Source organism: Neopsephotus bourkii, unplaced genomic scaffold (genome assembly GCF_033783945.1).
Source record: "Neopsephotus bourkii isolate Nb327-2 ecotype Australia unplaced genomic scaffold, CSIRO-AGI_Nbou_v1 NB_1134, whole genome shotgun sequence".
NCBI classification, from domain to species: domain Eukaryota; kingdom Metazoa; phylum Chordata; class Aves; order Psittaciformes; family Psittacidae; genus Neopsephotus; species Neopsephotus bourkii.
In genome coordinates this window covers 391,850-409,658 of record NW_026901620.1, presented here as the reverse complement: position 1 = coordinate 409,658, position 17,809 = coordinate 391,850, and the positions used below count along the sequence as shown (strand labels likewise).

At 38.0% G+C, this 17,809-nt stretch overlaps 1 protein-coding gene across 3 annotated transcripts in view; it reads right to left on the bottom strand.

Annotated features, from left to right (window-relative positions):
* The window catches only part of FYB1 (FYN binding protein 1), a 48,914-nt gene that overhangs the window by 12,349 nt on the left and 18,756 nt on the right, over window positions 1-17,809 (bottom strand). For 2 of the 3 annotated variants that reach the window (XM_061362737.1, XM_061362736.1), the window contains 7 exons: window positions 14,284-14,464; window positions 9,072-9,189; window positions 6,424-6,580; window positions 4,377-4,521; window positions 2,387-2,415; window positions 1,152-1,221; window positions 460-600 (listed from right to left, as the gene is read on the bottom strand). In XM_061362737.1, coding sequence (XP_061218721.1) covers window positions 460-600; window positions 1,152-1,221; window positions 2,387-2,415; window positions 4,377-4,521; window positions 6,424-6,580; window positions 9,072-9,189; window positions 14,284-14,464 — 841 coding nt within the window. The remainder of the gene's footprint in view (window positions 1-459; window positions 601-1,151; window positions 1,222-2,386; window positions 2,416-4,376; window positions 4,522-6,423; window positions 6,581-9,071; window positions 9,190-14,283; window positions 14,465-17,809) is intronic. The other variant, XM_061362739.1, reaches the window with a different exon arrangement.

Sequence of the window (17,809 nt, the reverse complement as noted above, 5' to 3'; positions counted from 1 at the left end):
CAGTTGCTTATCTAACCTATAGGCAAGATGGGTAAAAGACAATCTTTGCATTATTCGGTTGAACACAGTATTCTTAAAATTTGGATTATGGCACTAGGTTTGCCAGTTTGTCTCAGATACATTGTACTGGTGAGCAAAGTACATTTAAACTGAGGATGCAGAAAACTTACATCACCAGAGTGGCACAAAGATGATGCATTATTTTGGCACTCTTCACCAGAAAAAAAAAAAAAAGGCAATTTTAATTACCAGACTTATGCAACAAATGCAGCTTATTAAGCAAACAGCTATATTATAGAGGTGAAAAGAAAGGAGGTCAGTGGTTTTGCAGAAAAGTATCATCCTGAGCTGCAATTTCATACATGATTCATTAGGTTGCTGTAAGAACAGGTTAGTAGCATGTGATCAATTTTTTTTTAATTAGTTAATGTGCACTGTGATTTCCTGGCAGACTCTTACAACAAATTTCCATTATCTTCTGCCACATTGACTTTGGTTGGTTTTTCTCGTACACTTTTCTTTTTGTCATCTTTGACTTTTAGCCTCTTCAAGATTCCCCAGGACCAGATACCGTTCTTATCTTCATCCTGTGATACAGACCTTTGGAGTATGGATGCAATTATCACAATGTAAAATGTAACATTCTTTTTAAAAGGTCCAGTTTAAATTCTCCATTGATGCACATAATTCTCATTAATGGCAACGGTGCCTATACCACAAAGCGAGGACTCCTACCTAAATGCTAAACACTCAAATGCTGAACTATAAATATGTATGTTATCATTTGTAGATATTGAGATGTATTTGTAGGTTTGGATATTAATCTAGTGGCTTACTGTTTTCATGTTGTTACTCCAAAAGCTAGCATTCTACTTTGTTGATCTCATTTCAGAGCTATTCTGTCTAGTTGGGAATTCGTGGATTTTCATGACTGCAGCTGCTTTTGCTGACATATCAAAAATAATGACAAAACCACTCCAAAAGACCAAAGAGCCCTTTTCTTTGCTTCATGAACCCATACTGATATATATCCAGCAATATATATATTCCTGATCATTCTAATACTTGCTAATTATTATTCCTAATTTAAAAACACTAAAAACTGAAATGAAAACACTCTGCTAAAGAAGCAAAATGATACAAAAACATACCTGGTCACAGCATCTTCATCGTTAATCCCATCATAAATATCTTTATCAGAAGGAGGAGGTGAGAACATACCTTTAACAGATCAAACATGAATTAATGGATTATATTAAATGCTAATGAATAGGGTATTCATTACTGGCCTCTTTAGTATGTCAGATGTGTGTGCAACTTGTTCAGTATCCTTATAAATGGAACCTTTTTGTAAACCAGTATTTATTAAAACAGTGATTTAGACTTATGCCAGTTAGGAATGCCATTCACAGCATTTAAATGTGCTACTGCCAATCACAACAGCATAAATACTGGAAACAAATGCATTTACACTGTATTCCATGAAGTTCTAAATGGCTAATTTTGGCCCAGTCCTTATGATGACTGATGGTTTTTACCTTTCTGTGTGTGACTCGAGTGATGATGGAAGATGTCAGATGAACATTTTCAACAACTGACATCTTGTGCTCACCCACAAAAGAAAGAGGCAAATGCAATGTAAGCTCCCCATTTTGGTCTTTTTTTTTTTTTTTTTTTTTTGTCTTTGGACCTTTCAGCCCCACCTCCTTCAGTGCAGGGTTAGCTCATTTTCCGTGTCCAGTTCTAGCCTCTGGCCAGATTAATCACTGAAACCTGTACTTAGCTGGCAGCAACTTCATTCAGCACTGCCAGGGGATGCTTCTGCCATGACTCGTATCTAAACTCTATGCTGAGAAGATGAGCTGTGCTCTTGTGATCAACAGAGAATCCTCTGAAAATACATGTGCTACCAAAGGGGAAACTGTTTGAAGGTGCATTCTTGACAGTGTGAAACAGCTGCAGTCATACCAGTTAGGACTCCAGAGTATCAGTGAAACTGAAGTTCCATTTACTCTGTCAGCAAAATTCAGCTTTAATTGGCAGTATTACTGGCTATTTCAGAACTAAATTTCTCCTGCACAAAAGCTCTTGCTCGTGTTAATATTTTGCCAGTTATGTATGTGCCATTTTGTAGGATGATTTACCTTCACAAAAAGAAATTAGTTTTATCATCTTCTGGCATGCTTCTGATTCACAGTATCTTTATCAACCCAAGTTCCCATATGTGGAAAGAAAGTGAATTTAGCCTCTATACTTCCTTGTTTGTTGCCTGTTAGCTAATATTTAGCATGGTTATGGATAATTACTGTCTTATTTGGAAAGTGCAGATTTGAAGGTAAGCGGTATGCAGAAACCATTCCTCCTCAAAATTGTATGTAGAACTTACTTCCAGATCCACTTTGTCCAGCACTGTTACTGGAAAAGCAAGTGAGAGACATTTTAGAGAAAAACAGTCATCCTTTGGAAAATGAAAAACCCCTGATCACCCACCGCTTCTCAGCAATTTGGCTTTGGTACTCATCTACATTGCCAGTTGAGCACTACAGGTTCTGCACTGGAAGCTCAGGCATGCTTTTGTGTTCTATATGGGCAACAGCTAAATGTCCCAGTTCTTTTTTCTCTCTCTGTTTTCACCACATGCACACTAGTTTCTTACAGTCAAATGCTAGTTGCATTCTCACTAATGCTAAAGTAAAGGTGCCATCTAATTCCTAAGTAAACTAGCTCTTAGATGAGGAAAGATTAAGTAGGTTCAGGTAAAGTAGGAAAAAATACTGTTCTTTTTCTTGGAAATAATTATTTACAAATCAGAAAAGAGTATTATAAAATTTCATTCACAGTAAATCAAAGGAGAATGAGAGACAGTTAATGGTACCGTGTTTAGTTAATATAAAAGACAGTATTTTATAAGTAACTGTGAAGCAAATTCTCTATTTGCATAAATCAAAGCAGATATTTCAAGCTAATGAAGGTGTGCATTTTCATATGAGCAGAACATTTGGTCCTAATTGTTAGTAATTGTTAGCAACTGTTAGCAATTTCCAATAAAGTGTCATTTTCAAAGAAATGCAAATTGATGTCTACAGCTATAGCGATTTAATGTATTTAGAACATATTTTATATTCGTGTTGCTGTCTTCAAACTAAAGTACAAAATAGGACTTAGGATCATAAGATATTTCATGTTGGAAAGGATCTCAGGAACTCATGAAGTCAAACTTGATGGGGATAAAAATATAATTTGAACACTAGAGAGTGCATCCACATCATTTAGAATAATCCCTTATAAGGGGATTTTCTGGAGAGGAAATGTTAAACAAATCAACTTAATGCTCAACTAGCTTTCATTGGGTGATGCTTTACCTCTAACTCCATGTTTCTAACATTTTGAGGATTCCATATTAGCCCAGTATTCCAACCGTAATTAAAAAAACCTGGTAGCTACACAGTAGCTGGCATTATTTCTAGGTCAGAGCCTTTCTCAAACTTTTACATATTTTGTTGAACTCTTGTGCCAAGATATCCTAAAATACAACAGCCTTAGTAGTCACTAGGAATATTTTGGAATATTAACAATACTATTTGATCAATAGGCTTTTTTTAGGATGACATTCTTACAGTGCTTTCAAAACATGCTAATGTATGTCAAACCTTCCAACAACTCATGCTTGTGAACTGAACAGAATGCTATTCATCACTAGAGAAGATAAAAATGGCAAAATACATCTTAAAGGATTTCATGAGCCATTCATTCATCCTTCCAAGTTCCTTACACTGTTATTTTAGTGTATAACAGTGCAAATATTCTTGTTTGCTTTGGGATTCGATAAATTTTCTGAATTCCTTGCATTGAGGTAGTTAATTGTAATGTTTGCCATAGTGAAATTGGTTGACCAAAGATACTTCTGCAATGAAGTACCTAATGCTCAGTTTTTCCTAAAACCTGGAACAACTAAAGCAACACTTCTGGCTAGGTTACAATGCCATGAGACCAATGTGCAGGGAGGAAAACTGATACTGAGCAACCTGGGAAAATATCAGACACGAAACTATATTGGCTGCTGAAAGAATGCCAGCCTGAAGTCAGATCTGATTTGTAATCCTGCATTTTTTGCATTTTATTCTCTTTTGGACTGCTAGGCTATAGGTCCTCTCCCAACAGTATGGATTTCTCCTGAGTATCAACGGTTATAGATGCTGGATTCCAGAATCCATCCTTGGTCCTCTGACTATGTCAGTCTGAATAGCTGTTACATGTTTCTTATATAAATGGCTGTTCTTTGGTAACAAGAGTCTACTTTCCTGTTGTAAACCTTCCCCTCTTTAGGCTGACTGGGGTGAATCATTGGTTCATTTTCATTCATTCCTTATACATACTTGCTAATACTGTCCTGCTCTCCAACATCATCATACACTTCTTGGTCACTCTCTGGACATTTCACAGAAGCTCTGGTAGACTGTTGTTGCTTTCTTCTTAAAGAATCATAATCGATCTCCACCATGGTTGTTTTAATGTATCCATCTAAATAAATGAAAACGTGATTATGCAGAGGTAGTTTTGAAGCTCATGGTATAGGGATGTGTTTAACAGAAGGTTCAGAACCAGTGGTTGAATTGTTCTACATGATCTTTGAAAACTTTCAAAGAAGTGTCTCATTCCAAGTAGCCTCAGCTTGGGTCTGCATCTGTCTACACAAATACAAATCTCAGACCTGTCCCAGATCTACACCCAAACCGTCCTCAGCTGGTGTCAAGTTAACTTCACCTTTATTTGTTTCTCAGGTACAGCAGAAGAATATTCTGTGCAAATTCCAGGAATGACTGGGCAAGCTCCCTTTATCAGCTAACCTTGGTATCACTGCAGCATCATGGAGTGTTTTAGGCAGTCCATGACATAAAGATTCCGACAGGGCATTACGAGGGAGATGCACTTTGTTTGCACTGATTTTGCTTCACGCTGGTAGACATGCTGAAGCTGTATTTCTATCCTCTTATGCCTGGGTTTTTTGTAAAAAAATGTCTGGTTATATCCCTGGGTGGCATGGATCAGGAGAAACCTACAGCAAAGCAGTTGGCCTGGGATTGGGAACTCTGTCTATGTTAAGAGGACTTTTAGACAAGTGTACTGCCTGTATAGAAGGGAGCACAAATGGATTTTTCTGAATGTGAAAAAATGTTTCTGCATTTCCTGAAAATGGAAAATCCCTCCCCCCCCCCATTTCTGAGTAAACCCAGTTTTTACTGTGTTTCTCCCCAGATCTGTAACTTTTCTCTTATTTCAATGATCAAAACTGATTTTCCTCTGTTGTTTGGTCTTCTTCACAGACCATTACTGGCATCTGGTGAAACAAATTTGACTGTACCATTGACACTTGTCACTCCGAAGCCCTGTGCATCTTGTTTTTGCTGATGCAAGAATTGGTTTATGAAAAGTAAATTAATTAAAGATGTATTAATTAATTGACTGCACGTTCTCAAGACGATACCCTTCTTCTAGCCCTCACCAACATTTGTTTTGCTGTGTACAAAATGATCCATGCTAAAGACTTATTAATGAAACTTCAAAGTAGCACAGAAAAGCTGATATTGGAACTTGCCTCTTGAGATCATCTTGGCCAACCTCCCTGCCCAAGCAGGATCTGCTAAAGCAGGTTGCTCAGGACTCTGTCCCATCAGGTTTTGGAAATCTCCATGGATGGAGGCTCTACCACCTCTTTTGGCAACCTGCTCCCTTGCTTGGTCACCCTGACAGTAAAAGTGTTTCCTGATGTTCATGCAGAATTTCACAGGTTTCAGTCTATGCCTCTTGTGTCTATCAATTCTCTTGGGACAATAGAAAGATCCTGGCTCCATGTTCTTTATACCTTCCCATCAGATATTTATGAACAATTATAATATCCCCCTCTGAGCTTTCCCTTTACCAGGCTGAACAGTCCTGGCTTTCTTAGCATCTCTTTGTGTAAGACATGCTCCAGTTCCTTAATATTTTTTTACGTCCAGCACTACAAAGTACTCAGCTGGTATTGTTCAGCTCTACAGGTGTGAAGTGTCTTACTGAACTGACTATCGTTTTAGTCTCTTTAAAAAAGAAGCAAGTGCTTTAATAGTTTTCATTGATTTTATGGCTCAGTCTTTTAATGTCTTTGCTATAACCCAGAAGCCAGATCATAAACTCCTTATCATGCTCATAGGTCCACTGATGACGTTTATGCTATTAGAGACAGATCTTGGATTTCAGACAAAGTAAAATCTATAAATGAGTAAGGAATAGGAACAAGACAAACACTTCGAGCAGTGCTCCATATTCTCTGCTTCTATTTTAAGAACATCTATGATATTTTTTAATACTCCTTGGTGTAATGCTTACATGTTTGCTGTCTTACAGTAAAAACATTCAGGAACTCAGGGAAGAAACAGAACTCACAACATCCATTTATCCTCCCCAGCCACTTTCCTTCTGGGTTGTCATTGAGGCGAATTATTTCAATCTCATCCCCCTGTTTGACAGTCAGCTCGTTCTTCCCTCCCTTGTGGTCAGCACAAGCTCGTGCCTGATGAAGGACTTGGATGGGTCCTGTTAACTGCAGAGAAGAAGCAACAGAAGAAATTGTAGATGTGGAAAACCTATGTTATTTCCGAAACATTCAGACAAAAGAGAAAATAATTACAATAAAATCATAGAATCATAGAAGAGTTAGGGTTGGAAAGGACCTTAAGATCATCCAGTTCCAACCCCCCTGCCATGGGCAGGGACACCTCACATTAAACCATGTCACCCAAGGCTCTGTCCAACCTGGACTTGAACACCACCAGGGATGGAGCATTCACAACTTCCTTGGGCAACCCATTCTTGTGCCTCATCACCCTTACAGTAAAGAACTTCTTCCTTATATCCAATCTAAAATACTGATTACTTGCTTCATTAACATTTAAAATAGTCTAGGCAAATAAAGAGAAAGGCACGACTCCTGTCCCCAGCTACCCAGTTGAAATTAATAATCACGGATTAAAAGATAGGGATATGGCACAGCAGTAGGGCAGTTGAAGAAGTGACTGGCAAGATCACAGAAACACAAAGCCTAAACCCAACAAAGTAACCACCTATGGAGCCTTCTACGTGTTCACAAAATCTACACGTATTTCATTCCAGTGGGCAGCTCCATGTAGCTCCAGCAGAACTACTCCTAGAATCACAGAATTTTTCAGGTTGGAAAAGACCCTTAAGATCATTGAGTTTAAGTGTTAAACTAGCACTGACAGGTCCACCGCTAAACCACATTCTGAAGTGCCACATCTACATCCCTTTAAAGTACCCACAGAGATGGTGACTCCATCACTTCCCTGGACAGCCTGTTCCAGTACTAGACAACCCTTTCTGTGAAAATTTTTTCCAATATGAATCAACATATCAGTAGTAAATTAGGTAAGTCAGGAAAGAGTAGAGTTTTGTGAGGTCTTAAATAGCTTCCGTTTTCAGATAGAAAAGTAAAAGCTTCTGAAGAGCAAAAGAGTAAGGATTAACCAGAGCTAAGTAATCTCTGCAGCAGTGGTCTGAACTGGGACCTAAAAAAATAAAAAAATAAAAGAACTCACAAGCAAACAAAAAACCAACAATCAATCACTTGTTACTTGGGGCAAGAGTAGTTGTAGAGAGTGGTAAGTGATCCCCTCAGCTTCCACACTAAACACCCCCATTTCAGCCTCTTTGCCATTTTCTGGACCTGCTCCAGCACCTCAATGTCTCTTTAGTGAAGGGGTCAAACCACGATTTCAGGTGCAGCCTCACCACTGCCCAGTACAGGGGGGTGATCACTGCCCTGGCCCTGCTGCCACACTGTTGCTGATACAGATTGTATGAGTAAATGTGCATTAACATAAATATGCCTACCACATAATGTCCTGTGTTTACGATTCTGGTCTGTAAATGATCCTGCAAGTACTCACAAGAGATGATCACAATGTCTACTGGAATTCAGGATTCTCTTTGTGAAATCTTTAGTACATGTTATGAAGAAACCATTTTGGATTTAGTATCTGTGTCTTTAAGATATATGTGATTTTGCAGAGGCTAGTGGCCTTTGACAATTACAGACTAGCTCAGGCAGTGAAGAAATGTGAAAGAAAATATACATTAAAATGTATTTGTCTGCATTTAAGAATAACAACATACCTTAATGGCTGCAAGAGAGCAATCTGCAGTGCGCACGCATTCTGTGCACTAATGCCTTCATTCCTGTGGTGTGATTTGAAAAATAGACTTGGGGCCTGCCAAACACCACCTAACCCACTATTATTAACTATTACTATTTTCCTTCAGTATTTGCTCCTCAGCTCATGGCAGTCTCTCCACAGCAGACCAAGGCTATGATGTGAGAGAATCATCATGGTTTTACCGTGTACACAGAGAGTGTAATATGAAGAAAAACAAAGCTGCCCACTATGTACAACGATGCTGAAAGCAGTACAGTGCAGCACAGTGAACAGGCATTAGTCAACAGAGAATGACTGGCAGGTTTGTAGACTGTGGTAGCATGCGGCACCAGCTTTATGAAGATTATACAAACCAGAAAGAACCATCTCATCATGTAGCCCCTAGCTGGTCCCTTTAGACCAAGGAAAGGGTAATGTATTGTAGTATAATGTTGAAATCTCTTAAGGGCTGGACACAGTTGTATTTGACTCCAGCGAAGCAAAACCCATTAAGTATATGTGATCCAATTTCCACTTTTATTAAGGACTTTTGAAGATATTAGTGATGTAAATGCTTTTTAAACAGAAAAGTGAAAGGAAATGTTTTTAAGACATTTTTTACATAAAAAGAATGTGAGAAGGGAGTTTAATGAAAACAGTATAAGCACTGAAACTGACTTTGCCCTCAGTACAGATCCTGAACTCCAGCCTATGCCAAACATAAAAGGGTAACTTAAACCTTTATTCAGAATTCATCCAGGTTCTTGAACTACCTATCATAACAAATGGTTTGTTTCTAGCTGAAAAGTGTATTTTGAACTTGACAATGCTAAACAATGCTTCTTACATGTCTTTGGTTAGATTACAAAACAAAAAGCTTACTTTGAACTTCTTCCTTATTTCCTGCTCTTTCTTTTCTCTTTCCTTTTGTTCCTTCTTCTCTTGGTCCATTCTTCTCTTTTCTTCCTTGTCCCACTTCTTCTCTTTTTCTCTTGATGATCTGAAAGTTCATTGCCAGGATTGAACGTAAGTGTGAAACAAATCTCACTAAAGCCACCTTTTCCAAGGTTAACAAAGAACTATATGCAGTTGGAAAAAGACTGACATCAAGGCTACAGATTCCAAACCCTAGTCTGGATGCAACAGGTACAGTAAGCACCGCTTTATCTTATATTGTAAGTATAATTTAAAGTGGCTGTCCTTAAGAGGACAATATACCAGAGAAGTTTATCTGGAGGTAAAAAACTGGCTCTATGTGCATATTTAAACATTTCTGAGCTAATTTTAGAAATCAAGTTTGGAAACTGGTAGCTGTCTGGTTGCTGTGGCACTGACTGCAGCTGTTAAATGTTTACTCAGGCCATCAGTGGTTGATGCAGCCTGAAATAGAGCCTGAGCTACCACTGGACTGTGGTTATAAACCTAATTGCATTCTACATAAATTACAGTCAGTCTTCTGCACCACATCACAAATATACCTATCACACCAGGGTACATTGCCTTCTGTGCCTCAGGTACTGGATGGTACTGAGATCTAGGCCCTGGGATGTAATTAGGACTATAGCTACAGCTCTGCCATTTGGTGCCAATGGTTTCACTGGAAGAGCTGTGCTTTACAGACGCTATGGAAATGACTGAGTGTGGGTCCCTCCTCTTCCTTTTTTGGTACTTTAGCTAAACTAATATGCTTAAATTATATTAAAAAAAAGAAGACTGAAAAAGGATTACTTGCTTTGATTATGTAATTTTAAAATTATCTGTTTTCAGAGGGAACTAATAAGTTTTTGCTGAAAGTCATTCTACATCTTCAACAAAGAACTTTAGACTGTTACTAATTTGAGGGGAATTAGCTTTTCTTTGTTGTCCTACAGTGAATCCCATACATTTAGACATTAGCAGGACAAGAGACTTCTCAAAGGAAGGGACTAAATGGCAGAATAATAGGTCGAGTTCATATTCTGTCTCAGTACCTATGGTAGAGGACTCAGGCCGTGAGTAAATTGTAAATCCAGCCTTTCATATGAGTTCTAAGAACATTTATCAAGAATACAAGAAAAACAACCACAACAAAAGCTCTATCTGGGACAATAGGGGCTGAGCTTACTTTTCCTCCTAGGCTATAATTCCAAGCAGTGATTCAGATATGTTCATTAGATCAGAAATCAGACTTTTGTTACCTTGTTCATAGTAATCACATGATTTTATTGCAGCCCAGGGCATAGCAGATCTAAGTAGGAAAAAACCTGAGATCAACTGGACTTTCTCTAGGCAAAATGAATGAACGCAACAATGCCTGGCAGGGACTGCAGTGGGATCACTCTTTTGTGCCAGGTGAAATAACTTTGTTAGCAAGCTTTTAGTAACAAAGATACAATAGGTTCTAGAGTTTAAAATTACTACCTGATGTCATTTATGTCTTCATACATCTCACCATCACTTTCTTGGCCCTGTAAGAAAAATTCAGTTTTGAATGGAAAGACATGAGGAAACTGGACCTGCTATGTAAGCTTCATAAAAACTATATGAAAACATTTCCAGCAAAATGAAAATACAAACAAGTTTAACCATCCCAAACCAAGTTACTATATTATTCAAACCCACTATTCCTTTTTTTCTGCCTTAGTTTTTATTATACTGCATCTATGAAGTCCTGGTTATAATCATACTAGCACATTGTTTAATCCAAAGTGGATGTTTCAAGTGCAGTGTTAGTCCTGGAAAGCCTTTATCTGTGTTGATTATTGCACTGTCATGATGAAGGTACTAGGGTTAGCAGTAGTTAAACTGGAACAGTAGGGATCTACATGGGACTCAGATGAAGGTCTCAGAGACTGCTTTAGTCCTAATACATCTAATATATCTACTTAAAGGCACCAGTACAAACCTGTGCTGAACTGAAACAAGAGGTTTATTACTAGAATAAAACAATGTTGTGGTTTAAGCTGTTCTTGTTTCTGGAAAATTTTAGTGAAGCAAAATATTAGTGGAAATAGAACGGGTGATTTTGCTTTTTAAAAATCAATTTCTGGTGTCTAGCCAGCTTTCATAATTAGTTCCAGTTTTCTCCACTTAACCGGTTTTATTTCTGTACTTCACAATAAGTAAGTGTTTCTGCAACTGACTGTCAATATACTGGATTCATTCAGCAATTAGTTTTCTAATGTGCTGAAAGGATTTTACTAAATCTGTAAGTTTGTGCTAAAAGGATAGGTTTGTTATGGATGATAACACTTACCTCCTTTGTGTTTTGATGACCTATATGACAAAAAATGAAAACAGGGTATTTATTTTTTGATGTACAGAAAATAATTCATTCTAGCATTAACTATTTACAAATTGCTACTAATACCAGTGACATTAAGTAGAAATATGTGCAGGCTTCTGGCTTTTAATAGGGGTATGGATGCAAAAATCAGAGGGTTTTTTCAGTTTGCTTTTGTAATACACTGTAAACTAGAAATATCTACAAAACAGCATATTTCACCGTGTATTTTCAAAAGTGGAATTTTTTTTTAAAGATTCTTTAGTGACAATGACGAACTTACCTATGCTATTTGTTTACAAAATGCCTATTCATGCAAGAAAGTAGTTATTAAAAATCTCATAAATCCAAATAGACCTCAAAGAACTTGCTTGCACCAGGCCCACAGCTGAATATGGAGTATGGAGGCAAAGGCTCTTCTGCTAAGCCAGCCTCTACCCTGAGCTGCAGGAGAAGAAACTGAATTTCCTCCTTCCTCCTTACTCTGCCGGCAGTTAGGTGAGAAAAGAGCTTGGGCTCAGTTTCAGCTCCACAGCTTACATTGCTGTATGGCAGGGATGGCTAGCACACTAAATGATGCATACTGTGCCTGGCACAAACCAAGTCCTCCAGAGGAGAGATCAGAAGGCAGATTGAAATTCTTTGTGTCACAATCTGCTTCTCCGGCTGCTCCTGGTACAACACAGTGACTCACTGCCTTTTATTGAAGGCAGACCACAAAGAGACATTAAAAGCACAGTCAACAATTTTTTTTTTTTTTAATCAAGTATAAAACAATGCCTGTTTCACCAGAGTACGCAACTTCAGCTCTGGAAGAGCAGCATTCCTTTTGGTTCAGATTTGAAAACCTGGTAATTTATAGTCCCAGCATACTTCCAACTGAATAAAAGGGGGATATTTAAAGAAGTTCCTGAGAGTCTGTCATATTAATTATAGAACAGTTAGTGTTATAACTAACTTCAAGGATAAAACTGCAGAAACAGCATAATTAGTAACACAAGTCACTCACAAATACCATTTCCTTTTGCTTATCTTGTAAATACAGTATGCTTACAGCCTCTTACAGCTGCCATTAATTAAAATGTATGCATCTTACCCTGTGAAACAAATTCAACATCATCATAATTTTCTTCATTTTCTGGACTTCTGTAAATAGGTAAAAATGGACATGTGAAACCTATGAAGATTGCATTTTCAAGCATCATTGTTCTGGTGTTTTTTTCAGCTATTTTATACAATGGGTGTACAGGCTGTGGAGCCTTGTATGCTAATTAAGTACCCACAAGTTTCACTAATTGTTCTTCTTAACTGTAGCTCCCCAACCCCCCTGGGGACACCTAGATTCTGAATATAAAAGGAGAAAATGAGCCAAAGGCACTCTATGGAGAAGAACTTATCTATGCTATTTGTTTACAAATGAAAATTGTATGAAAAAATATAATAGGCAGATGGGCTGACAGAACGCAAAGAATCTTTTGGGCTTTTTAACCATCTTCACAGGTGCATGCTTCTTACACAATTCATAAGCAGAATGCCAGAGTTTTGCTTCTTGTTAAATATAGCTCTAAAATATGCTCCTTGACTTGCAGAGCTTAAAGTTGGAACAAGGGATAAGAGAAACAGTGGTATAAAGTTAGCCCAGGTAAAAGTCTCTGATGCTTTTAGATTTAAAAGTGATGTCAAACTGAGAGAAGCAAGAATTGAGAATGTAACTAATAATAATATCAGGGACTTTTAACTTTAAAATACCTTATGTTAGTTGAAAGAAAACTAGAGCTGACAGCCATCAACAAAGAAATGTAATCAAAGAAAGGACTTGAAAGCAGAATGTGATGTTTTAAAATTGGCCTGATGGAGAAAGCAACCAAGACAGAGGGGGGAAGGAATAGTGTCAGCATCCACGCACACATTTTCAGGAGAAGGGAGGCTCCAAAGGGCACACAGGAACAGGAGAGTGGAAGGACAATCTGTAAGTAAATTTTCCAGATTCCTGAAGACAAAGAGGGCACACTTGGATCCCAAGCACTTGGCAAGGAGGGTGTCTGGGGAGCTGCAGCAGGGGCTGCAGAGAGTGCTCCTGCTGCTGGATGGGGTATATGCTAATACACACCTGTCTAATGCCTAATATATTTTCCCTGTTGTCTGTTTCCTGCTATTTGCCATAACCACTGGCCAGAGAGAGGGTCATTATTCAGGATCAGCTTGTTTCTAGTCAGTTTTGACACTAGACTGAAGTGGGCTTAGCTCTTCATCAGAGAGGTTCCCATTTTGTATGCAGCTCTTTGAGGAAGGATGTAGAAAACAGCCCTATATGTGACAGAGGCTTTTCAGTGTTATCACAACAGGCCACAGCACAGCCCTTGGTACAGTTTCACAACCAGCACTGAGCTCAGTATCTCTGGCTTGCAAAGCTGTTTCCTGGGGTATCAGCCAATAGACCTGACCCTCCTGGTCCTCTTTCCCCAGAAAAAGTCAGGGGAAAGCTTTAGTTACTGATACAAATAATTTTCTACCAGTGTATGAAGCCCTTGAAATGTTCTGATGTAATGAACCTAGAGGGGTATCTGTTCCCTCCCTCCTCCCCTTACCAACAAGGCAGAAAAAAGTGCTTTTACAGATAAGACAATTTGGGGAAACAACTGAATAGATGGAGGGTTCAATCTAACCAAACCTAATTCCAAACAGTCCAGGGACAGGGTAGGACAAGGAAAGTGGTGTGGGAGCTCACTGCCACAGAAATCCGGGACACCTGCAACTTTAATCTGCTACTGCATGAACAACGTAATAGAAAAAGGTGAGAAAATACAGACCTTTGGGTTTAAGTTCACTTACATTGTTTCAAAGCTGGGCTTGATGTTTCTGGGAGGCAGGTTAGGAGCTGCTTGGGCCTGCAGAGATGGGTGAGAGGCTGATGGAGGAGATGGCAACTGCATAGCAGGGTGTGGTGGAGGTACAGGCAGGGAAAGTGCTGCTGAGGGAGGTACTATCGGTTTCAAACCTTCATTTCTAGGGTCTGAAAAAAAGGACAGTCTGAGTTTACCAAGCAAACAACTGAGGAAGGAGCGTCACTGTTTACATGAAGCATTAGGATGCAGTATCAGTACTGCACACACCCCAAAGCAAACACATTTTATTGAACTCACTTAGATATATTTGGTGCCTTATCTTGCCAGAGAGACTCTGCCTAGAAGAATGTATAGAAGGCCTTGAAAGCTTTTTTGCCAAGATATGAATAAGACACAAAAATATCAGTTCATCCACTATTTAAGCTGTCTTAAAACTGAATTATCACTTAATTCTACAAATTACTTGAAAAGATCAGCTGCAGATGAGCAGATCATCATGTGAGCACTGATGCAGTCTTGCTGGAGTTTACCTTGCTCAGATACAGAGTTTCAAGGGAAGGGATGATGGATGAAAAGATATTTTGGCACAGATTAAGAGGTATAATAGTCTCTGTACATCTTCAAATAAATTTGTAACCTAAGTTGTAAAAGGCTGGACTTAATTTCCTAGCAAGCCCATACCAGAAAAGTGGTAGTTTGAGAAGCTGCACAGAAGCTACACAAACAGATGCAGCCTAACAAACACGATGATGCAGTGCATCAGGCACAGATACCATAATACATGAGTGGGTTGGTATGTATGCATGTGTGCTGCACTGAATTCAGGCTCTGTGTACAACCATAGTAACCACTGCTTTGAAAGTTCACACTGAGAGAAGTTATTCAACACAACCAAATGATACCACTATTTGGATATGATGCCATGAGAACTAGTTTTCTTTCAAGTATCATGAGTGGATTTCAAGGTACTCAGAAAGAATTGTCCCTAGCTGTACAGAGGGAAGTCCAGCAAAATCTAAGAAGAGAGAAGAAGGAATAACAAAATTCACAGTTCAGTTAAACCAATTGAAACTGAAAAGAACCCCTTTTTTTTTTCTGGAGATTTTCTTCAAGTTCACACCTGTATAGTGGAAAAAAATCTCAAGAAAAATACACTTTCACTTCTGTTTTAGAAAAAAAGTGGTTTGAACACAGAACAGGGACAAATATGTAGTAATGCTTAATACCAAGACTGAAAGTTATAGAAACTACTGAAAGAGCTCTCTTTAGCTCTTTAGGAGTCTAAGAATCTGTTTTTGAGAGAAGTAGAAGGGGAATCAACAACTATTTGAAGGACATCTCATGCGTCACATGAAATCAAAGCGAAATTACAAAGCCTTGACCGTTTTTTCTGTTACCAAGAAAGAACTCAAAAAATTTTGGATATGCTGGGCTTTGGATACGCTTGGAGTAACCTGTCAACACGTGTGTCAGCAGCACTGCATTTGAAACCTTTTAAATTCCTCCATTACTTAAACAGCAGAATACTGAAAGTTCCAATGCTGATGATGACATTGGTGAATTCTTTGGTTCTTTTGTTAAGAAACAGTCATCTTGCAAAAGCAGACCCTTACAATTTAAGGTATGCCAAGATTAAAGTTGTATGGTATCACATATTTTTTTATTCACACATCTTTGAATAATTTTATTCAAAAGCATAATATAGAAGTCAAGTAAAATAATCCTTACACTTTGTAGGGGGGGGAGGCTACCACAGGGTTAATGTGTGCCAGTTGGAGAGAGTCCATAGGAGAAAGTGAGAAAGATTAGAGATCTAGAAAACATTGATTCGTAGATACATTGAACAAATTATGGTTGTTTAGGGGAATATGATAAGACTGAGGGAAAACAAAATTAATACCTAAGTCTCTGGCAAAGAAGAAAGGGAAATGTTTTTTCTTCATTTCTGTGACGGAGAAGGCAAGAAATTACGTGTTTAAAGGCCAGCAACGTTTGTTAGGTGTCACTTTCTAATACTGAAAGTGGAATTTCCATGGATTTAAGATTCATGTTGAAAAAGTAGAATAAACTTATGGCATGAATAAGTTCTAGTATAAATGTGGATGGGCACCAAACAGCTTCTTTATGCTTGAAGTTATGATATCTCCTGTTTCTTGTCATATATTTTAGAAGACATCACATATAAAATACTTGCCCTATATTGAGCCCAACAACTAGAGATCTACTAAAATACAATTTTGGCTAAAACTTGTGTTCCAGCAAGATGTCCCACTTGTTTGAAAATGAGAGAAGGAATATACCACTACAGAGTTTGGTTGAGTTCGGTCACTGTTAAAATTTGTATTTTACTGTTTCCCAAGATCATCAGGCTTCAGGTTCTATTAGTTTTATTTCTACCTTTGCTTACTAGATTTTGATAACTTTAAAGACCCAAAGCTTTTAGTCTCTTCCCAAAGCATTTCCTTACCCCCCCCCCCCCCCCATCTCCATCTAGCAATTAATTTGTAGCTATTTCTGTAATCTCTCCAACTTTGACAGCATTGTAGAAAATCTGGCACTGGAATTCCACACAGCATGCACTTGTCTGCCACATGCAGTGGTGAATATTACAAGCCATTCTTAATCTGGCCATATCTCTACTGATTGCATCTAGGGCATTTCAGTATTTTCTCCAGTTGTTATCCCTCCTCCTGTTTTGGAATTGCAGACACCTGAATATCAAACTAAGGCCCATTAGCAAAATCTTTTATTCAAAACCTTTGTAACTATATGAAGAATCCTTACAGGTAAATCTCTAAGAATTTAGGATTACAGGATGATAACAATTATGCATTAGACTTTCCTGTCACATCATTGTCCTTACTGATTTGTGGAGTTGTTCAGAAAATCTAGATTTGTTCCCAAGACATTACACAACTCTTTGCAGGTGTGGTTTACATTTCTTCATTCTACATGTGTACTTTGAGTAAAGACAAATTTTGTCTAAATGAGCTGAGATTACACATGATTTTCTCTTGTTATATCTGACTCTCTGAGGACTTTGTGTTCCCATTTAACTCTTCATAGTCTTTATTTACCAGCTATGATGTCTAATTGTTCTAAACCCCTGATAAAAATGAGTAACACTGGCAATCTAAGCATGTATCTGCAACTGAAGTCTTTCAAGCAGATTCTAATGAAAAAATAAGCCAGAAAGGTGTGTTCTGTTTAGTTTTATTTTTTCATTTGGCTTTGTTTTAAAGACGTGTTAGTTGGTATTAATTATATTGTCAAATTTCTATATTTTAACAGTTTTTTAACTGTTTCCCTAATACAGTGTTGTGTATATGTTTACATAAATACATTATGTCTTCATACACCATTATTTTATTGTAACTAATTTTTAGGATTAAGGTAAAAAGTCTGTCCAAGTCTCTGTGCATAATATTTCTTTCATCTGATGCCTCTTGGGAGCCAAATTCAGGCAATAGGAAACTGAGCCAGGAAAGGACATCACATGCATTTTAGATTAA